Genomic DNA, 8,441 nt, shown 5'->3' with positions numbered 1-8,441 from the left:
CATACAAGATGTTAAATTTGAATCTCACAGCACCACTATTTAATTCGCTGACATACTTTAGTATTTGTAGTAAATTTGTTCAATTTCTGTATAGGCGACAAAACTTTTGTCTTGCCACAATTTGACCTTTTGTCTTGTTTAAATAATAAATCTTTTTTTAGTGAAACTAATTTATTTCAGTGCATTGACATCATTTGGAGGGTTTTAGCTTTTCAAAGCTATTTCTTACACCAATTGAGTCAGGTTAATAGCAGGTGTTTCTACACAATAGAGAAGCGACAAGACATTTGTCAGGGACTGTACAGTTGCCCTCTGTGGGAGCTCTTCTCGTTGTTTTGGATACTGTCATTGTAGCCTAAAATAACTTTGTGTCATCATGTGACAACTGCGATGTCTCCCTCTTCCCCCTCCTCAGCTCTCTGCTCTCTCTGCTGCCCAGCTCTTCTGTCCCCATTTCCGAACTTGTTCCAGTTTCCCAGACAGATCCGGTTCATGCCATCCAGTCTGAGTCCTTTTCCATATGATCTGAGTTACAGCCTCTGCTTCTCGGAATCTGCTTCTCACAGCCGGAGCCTGTCTTGGAATATCTATCCAGCTTCTGTGACCTCATGTTTTGTTTTCCTGAACCAAAAATAAACTCTCTTTTCTGCCGCTGTTTTCTCATCTGTTAGAGCTTCCCGGGAACTTCCCGGGAATCTATCCCTCTATTCCCAGAAAAAAAAAATTCCTCACCAACAAAAGACTCCAGATAATTATCCGTGTGCGGGTTTATTATTTCATTTCTGATGTTACTGTGTGCAGGGGCAAGATAGAAAAAATGCATTGTGTGCAGCTGTTATATTGTTGGATTTTATATCATGGTCTGGGTAATTACTCAATTCTGATTGGCCCCAGGGTACTCATAAAAAAAAGTAACATATTACACCCACTAAGGAGTTCCAGTGAAACTGACTGTTCTAACTGAATGTGCTACAAAATGTAGGTCAAATGTAAATCATGTATTTGCTGACTGTATATAAAATTAAGTATCTTGTAACCAAATAAATGTAGTGGAGTAGAAATACCTCATCGCTATATGCCTACTTAATTACAGTAGGCTACTTGAGTAAATGTATTTCTTTTCAACACTAAACTAGATGTTTCAGGAAGAGGAAAGAGAGCTTTGTGCATTTCATCGATGGACGGATTCAGATCCTATCCTGGGATGCAGTATAGCATGACCTCCTTAGCAGAGACCCACTTCATCCTAAACTTTAGCCCATGATATAATTTCTGGGAGAAATTGGAGAATTTAAATCTTGAGCTCAAGTTCAACTACAACCACTCATCTACCATGGGAACGATCCAGGTTTGTCAGCAATCTGGCTGTGCCGTCACCTAGCAGGTGCCACCTTGTTCAAATGACACATGTGTTAGGTTACTGGCCTTGTAGGCTCTACTGCTTCCATGATAACAGAGACATTGACCACAGCACAACAGATCACTTATCCTTTGAAAAATCCCTTGTCATGACGGGCTTTCCAAATTGAGGTAGGCTCAATATGAAAAACACAGAAGTAATCTAACAACACCAGAAAAAAAAAACTTTTGTGGTTTCAAGTTTTGTAATCTGTTGCATCACTGAGTCTATTCCGGTGATGACACTGTGGGTTGTGGAGATGGGTCTGGCAGTGCTGAGACTAGGCTACTGACCGCTGCACATGTGGCGTGTCAAGTTAGTGTTAACGTCACAATTGACACACAAAAGACTTTAAAGGTATTCAGTTTCATAATTTAAGCCACCCACTAGGCTACAAGAGCCATTCATGTGCCTAACGGTGGTGATTATGTCTTGTTCCCACCTTTTTGTCTTCCGCTTTCTCAGCCCTTGTAGTTATACCGATAGAACGAGACAGACAAGACCATTGAATGGGACTTTAGGCTTGAGCAGCACACACCCACACCCCTGTAAACTCTGCCTGCGACTGCCTCAGAGGGGAACGCTCTCTTACATTCACGTAAGTTCATTCGTCTCTTAAGTCTGACAGCTTTTATTTTTAGCAATATTATAGCCTACTTTATATTATATATTTTGGTTTTGTATTACCGGAAAGTATGTAGCCTTTATGTAATGGTTTTAGTTTGTTTTCATATCTTGAAACAATTATTGTTATGTGAAATACATTAGATGGTAGAATGTATAGTGAGATCACTCAGTGAATTGTTACCCATTTTCATTCTATTTTGCCATTTTTACAATTTATTTTTATCTGCATTTTTTTTTTTCAGACTTGGTTATAAAAAGGGTAAACACATAGCCTAGTGATGGCCAGTAAATCCTGGCTGACTCACCCAGCGACACTGATGCTGCTCTTTATGTCCTGGAGGGAGAGCATGCATTGCACTGGACTTACAGGTTGGTAATTACTAAATTATGAATTATTCAATGAAATGAATTATACGTCGCAAGCAACTCCACTTGTTTATCTTTAGGCGAACCTACTATTTTTTTAAAAGAGGCAAACCGAAATACGTGAAAACCAGACAAAATAAAATGACATGCATTTAATGTCTGCGTGCAATGAATGAATAGTTTTGCAGAGGCAGGGAGTTGTTGTCAGTTTGGGTGCGACTTTTTCCAAACGTTTCCAAAACGAGGTGTACAATGCCAGAGTGTGGGCGTCCAAACGGAGATCAAGAATAACAGTCACAGCCTAGCCAACTTAAAAAAGGCTTTTTCAACAGAGACACACAACACACTGTAAATACATGTCTCTTTTTTTTTGACTTGCAGTGGATCCTCCTGAGGACCTTGTGATATTAGACCCTGGTCATCTTGGATACCTTGAGATTACATGGAGCCCCCCTGCCAGCTTGATTAATATGACAGAGTGCCCAATACTGTATCAGCTGGAGTACTTCAACACATACAGGGACAGTTGGACTGTAAGTGCTCACCATTTTATTCAAGTCTTACATATAAGCACTAACCTCCTGCCAGAAGTGAGCATTATGGCTTACGTTATCAGCTATGCTATGAGGCAATCAATGGAGACAGACAGATTTAACAGCTGTGCCTTTTTTGATTGTGATCTTGTGTGGCTACCAGAGTAAACACGATGATAACTCATCATTTTAACTCATCATTTTAATGAAGAACAATAATAATGTATGGGTTGTGTGTGTGTAACGCTAAAGAAATGAGACATTTTTATTGTGTTCAGATTAGGTAGACTTGCAGACATCGTTCTTGCTGTTGTGTTTTTTTTTTGTCTCCCTCATCCTCACGTATTTCCTATCTTTGTCTTGGAGTGAAACATTTGACTGCAAGGAGGGATTTTGGAAAAGGTGCACTGTGCCCTACTCTGTGTGTGTAGTGTACTTTTCTCTATGTTGTCATCTGGGTCGATGTTTTGCACTTTTGTTTGGCTGTTTAAATCAAAAAATTTGATCACAAAAGAAAAGATTAGGTAAACAACCAGGCCCTTTAAAGGACCATAAAATGCACCAGGCTAGTTAAAAATAACGTGTTTAAGTCACTGTAGAAGCTGCTCAACTTCATACAATCCTGATTAAATATGTAAATCTATGTGAAACAAGGATGTGTGTGAAAGAAAATCGGTTTTCAAATCTTGATAAAAACATTATAATAACCTTAAAATTCAGAAGCCTGCGATTTCATGTTAGATGATCTGCTGCATCTCTTCTATTATGGAACTTTACAGTGTTCAGAGTTCTGTAGAAACTGTACCAGGTTTGTTCTCATATGGCCGATATTATATTTAGACTTACTTAAACACTTACTATTTAAATGGTGGACACTAGCATTACATTATAGTGGACATCTGCCACAGATTGATTTAGTTCTGTAGTCATATCCTCAGGTAAGGAGCTTCTTTTAAACATGTTTTAATGAGAGAACAGGTTCATCTGGCTTCAATTTCCCACAGCCCGAAGGCCGGAAGCTCTCCTCTCCGTTGGTCATTGCACCATGATGCTTGACCAAGAATAGATTATCAATAAAATAACACTACGTAATGATTAAAACAACGATTATTTGTGAGGGTGTGGCACAACCCAGTCTTGTTGTTGCATGTACTAAAGACATTTATTGTTGGCAGAATAACAGTTCTTCGAAATGCTTGAATGCTTCAGGATATGAACTTCTCTAATAATCACCTATACTGACTCACAACAATAACCAACTTTGAATACAAGGAAAGCACAGCGTCATGTTACAATATGTCTCACGGAAATACAAGACTGGGAAGCACACCTTCTGTGTAAAGGCAACTCGGTGTAATGTTTTAGCACTGTAAACATGCATGTAAGCTGTAATTTTAAATAACTGGGTAGGTTGTTTCTGTATTGGCAGGCTATCAGGTCAAACAGGAAGACATACAGTGCCCAGTTTGATCTGATGAAAGATGTTAGAGTGAGAGTGTACACCTTGCTGAGTGGACCCTGCACCAACGGCACAATGCTTAAGAGCACAAGCTACGCTGAACTGGTCCAAAAACCTCCCGGCACAGGTCAGTCCTCAAGGCTTAATAGATGGTGGTGAAAAATAAAATCATAAAGAGATACTTGGGAATTGTATGAATTGAAAGTGATTGGTTTTATTCCACTTTCTAACTCAAGGTGTTGAGTGTACCGCGGTTGAGGATTTTGTCTGTGTGTACCATAACATGAAGTATGTGGAGTGCAATTGGGGAAGAAACCCAAAGATGCCGGCCAACTTACAGCAAAATCTATATTTCTGGTATGTCATATGCCCATCAAAGGCATTTTAGTCACTTTAGCGCTTCAGCTAAATCCTACCAACTTTAGGGATCCCCTGGTTTTTCTTCTAGTGCCATCATGGGGTTTTAAAATTAAATATCTCAACAACTTTGAATGGATTGTCACTCAATGTGGAACATATATTGAAGATACCAGAGAATGAATCTGAATAGCATTGGTGATTCCTTGACTTTGTTAACTTGTGTTTTATTAAGAGTTTTGTTAATAATTTTTCAAAGTCAAGTTTTGATGCTACTGACCACCACAAAACAAAGGCAGTTGACCCCTGAAGAATTGAGCTGATGCAAACATCTTCAAACCTCCCCAACAAAACTGTTTGGATGAATCGATATCACCCATGCATGCAATGTATAATTTCAGTCTTGTTCCCCAGGCACAAGAAGCTAGAACAGGCAGAGGAATGCCCAAAATACCTGATTTTGAACGGCGCCAGGAGTGGCTGCAACTTCACAGAGAACTCTCTCCCTAAGTTCACTGATATCAACTTCTGTGTTAATGCCTCCTCCCCTGAAGGGCCCCTGAAACCAATATTCATCTCCCTGCAAATCCAAAACCACGGTACGTATTTGCCTTCTTGTGTAGCACAAACATCACATGCAAACTGAGCGAGGGTATAGTGAAAATAGTGATACAGATCATTCCTCGCTCCACTTGGATCTGAAAAAAATCTGGATTTTGTTTTCCTCTCAGCGTCCTGTCACAAACTATAATCTGTTCATCATTGTCGTTGTTGATGCAGTAAAGCCTGACGCCGCAGAGAAGCTGCATCTGCAAACAGGTCCAGACGCGCAGCTGGAACTGCACTGGGAAGGCCCTGTTGGCATTCTTTCTGGACAGTGCCTAGAATGGGAGGTGGAGCACAGTCAAGAGGGACCTGATGGGAAAATTTCTTCGGTATGGTTTTCATAATATCATATGTCATTTGTTTTCTGTTAACACACTGTAAGGCACTCACTTACCAGAGTAATTTACTCAGAAATATTGTAGCGCAGATGGTGTATAGCTTTCCACATCCTTTGTTTGTTCAAACAAATGCAAGAATGATGAAAGCGTTGTGGGACACCTGCAGAAAACAGATAAGGCTGCTGTGACAGTACAAGCAGACATTTTTTTTCATTCAGCATGTGCTTCTTCTAATCTTCCATTCTCATTTAATTTCTTCTTACCAAGAATGTTCCCAGAATTTCTGTGGAGAGATTAATGCCTTCCTTGCTTGACTTGTCATTGACTTTATTCCCTCTGAAATGATGTATTCACTTTTCAAAGTACTGAGTGCAATTATTAGACACATTATGTGTCGACGCCAAACTTGTCAGTGTTGATAACAACAGACTTTTAAAGGAGTCAAAACTCTGCTGAAATGTTGAATTGTCTTGGCAGGTCTAAATATTGGATTGCCAGATAACTCACACACCCAGTTTAACAGACAGACTCAACCCAAAAGCAACAGGAGACGTTTTGTCATGCAAAGACCACGACACATGCATGCAACAGTAGAATTAAAACACAAGACAGAGAAGACATTTATAAGCATTTTTGCAGTGTATGTTGACATAGTCTCACATGTAGCCGGCTATTTTTTTGCTGCACTTTCAGTCCCCTTCTTTTTAAAGTTTTAAGTTTAAATTGACATAGAGGAACATGATCATTGTGTTTGTGATCATCACTAGTCAATGGCCTTCTAGCTCTATTTGGACATTATGATCAGGCATTGGGGTATGTGCGTTATCTCTCTAACTTTAACTTTTATTAGTTTTAAGTCATTTCTCCACTTATTTTTGTGAATGACAGCAGCAGATTTCAGCCAAACAGATGAGCCTCACTCTGCCCTCCATCCGTGACAATGAGAGAAGCTGCGTCAGGGTGCGGTCAAGATTGAATAAGTACTGTGCAGATAAGAGCTTTTGGAGTGAATGGAGTCGTCCGACCTGCCTGCCAGGTAATGATGTTTCAATTCACTACAACATTGCAGTAAAAACAGTTTCTTCAGTTCAACAGAGCGTGATAAAAAGGGTTAATGTGACACAGATTCATTCATACGCTCCCAGCCAGTCTTTGCCTGGATGATCCCAAAACATTCCTTTGCTTTTTTTATGAAATCATGACTTTATATTCATGAGAGATTCATTTTTTAATATGTTTAATCCCGCACTCCTGAACATTTAATACAAATACTTTCCAGTGGGTAAAGTGAGTTACAAACTAAGCTGTAAAGCAACCTTTTTTGCTCAAATCAACAAGTCGTCATGAGTCACACTAACTCTGTGGGTTCCCAGCTGGAAGACCCTCATGTCTACATCATGTAATACGTTTAATTTTATATTATTCATAATTGCTGTTTTATAATATTGCAAAAATAAATTGCATATAGGCTAAGGCATTGTTACATTTAAAATATATTATTATTATTTTTATTATTTTAATGCCTGCTGTTATTATGTCAACTTTAAATTTTCAGTTTTTCAGAGTTTGTTTTGCTTCACATCATTAGGATTTAGGAAGTCACACTATCTTTAAACCAATGGATGCCATTTACCACAGTGCCATTGTATTTATTATACAATGAGACAGCTAACAAACATTTCAAATCCCGTCAAATCAAATGTTAAACTTCAATATTTTGCACTTATAGCTGTGTTGTAATTCTGATCTGAACATTAGGCTCTAAATCCCATTCAGTCTCCTTTAAACTGCTGTCACATGAAAAAGTTGAAAAATAATTTTAAGACTAGGCTATTTCAATGTTTTTGTTATTGATAACATTAGCTTTGGCATCATGTTCTGCATGGGGTCCCACCATAGCGGCTGTCCCTTTCCCACATACTGTATGTTGGTTCACCTCTGTTTTGGCTCTGTGACTACTGCTGTCAACTTAAAGGCGAACCACTTTGTCCCCCTATTCCGTCTTTCACACAGATGGCGAGGCAGCTTGAAGAGTCTCGTCTTGAACAGCCTGCGTGTAAGGGGCTTTAGTTAAGTTCAAAGGGAACAACCATGACATTGGGTCATTGGATAAGTTTAAAAGTGGATCATCTCTAAACTGGGGAAGACTGGTCGCTGTTACTAGGCACCTTGCACCACTATAATGAACTGCAACAGAAACAAAAAAAAGTTAGAAATACTTAATCGACTGGGGGACTTTGACGTTCTTCTTGTTGATATTTCTAATGAGAGTTGTTGTGATGTTAATATATAATATCATAGAATATATATTTGTTGGTAAAAATAAGGATCTTGATTTCAATTGAAATGTTAAGTAAAATGCATAATACAAAATGCTGGAATACAGCCCTGACACAACGAAATGGATCTTGTGCTTTGTTCGAACATTGTGTTCATCAACCATTGTTGTAGATTTTAGTGGACTTGTCTTTGTTCTGATAGATGTTTTTTGTGGTTGTTGAAGGAATAAGTAAATACACATTAAACAAACCTTACCTCGTCTGTGTGTGTTTGCTTTTTGTTATAGAAACAAAAGAAGTGGCACTGAAATCAGAATGGGACACGGTGCCTGTCTATGTATATATCGCTGTCGCCATCATCGCCATTCTGGTGCTTTCCCTGTGTGCGGGGACAGTGCTCAAAGTGTGAGTAAACGCACGTATACATTATAGTATGCACACACGCACACACGCGCACACACACACACACACACACAC

At 39.1% G+C, this 8,441-nt stretch overlaps 1 protein-coding gene across 1 annotated transcript in view; it reads left to right on the top strand.

Annotated features, from left to right (window-relative positions):
• Window positions 1-1,980: 1,980 nt before the first annotated feature.
• il13ra2 (interleukin 13 receptor, alpha 2) overlaps window positions 1,981-8,441 on the top strand; it is a 7,775-nt gene continuing 1,314 nt past the window's right edge. The window contains 9 exon segments of the mRNA XM_032534309.1: window positions 1,981-1,997; window positions 2,269-2,395; window positions 2,774-2,925; window positions 4,355-4,511; window positions 4,621-4,741; window positions 5,156-5,340; window positions 5,522-5,676; window positions 6,574-6,721; window positions 8,252-8,369. Coding sequence (XP_032390200.1) covers window positions 2,305-2,395; window positions 2,774-2,925; window positions 4,355-4,511; window positions 4,621-4,741; window positions 5,156-5,340; window positions 5,522-5,676; window positions 6,574-6,721; window positions 8,252-8,369 — 1,127 coding nt within the window. The 5' untranslated portion in view covers window positions 1,981-1,997; window positions 2,269-2,304.

This window comes from Etheostoma spectabile, chromosome 13 (assembly GCF_008692095.1).
Source record: "Etheostoma spectabile isolate EspeVRDwgs_2016 chromosome 13, UIUC_Espe_1.0, whole genome shotgun sequence".
Taxonomy (NCBI): domain Eukaryota; kingdom Metazoa; phylum Chordata; class Actinopteri; order Perciformes; family Percidae; genus Etheostoma; species Etheostoma spectabile.
This window is presented reverse-complemented; position numbering and strand designations above follow the sequence as displayed.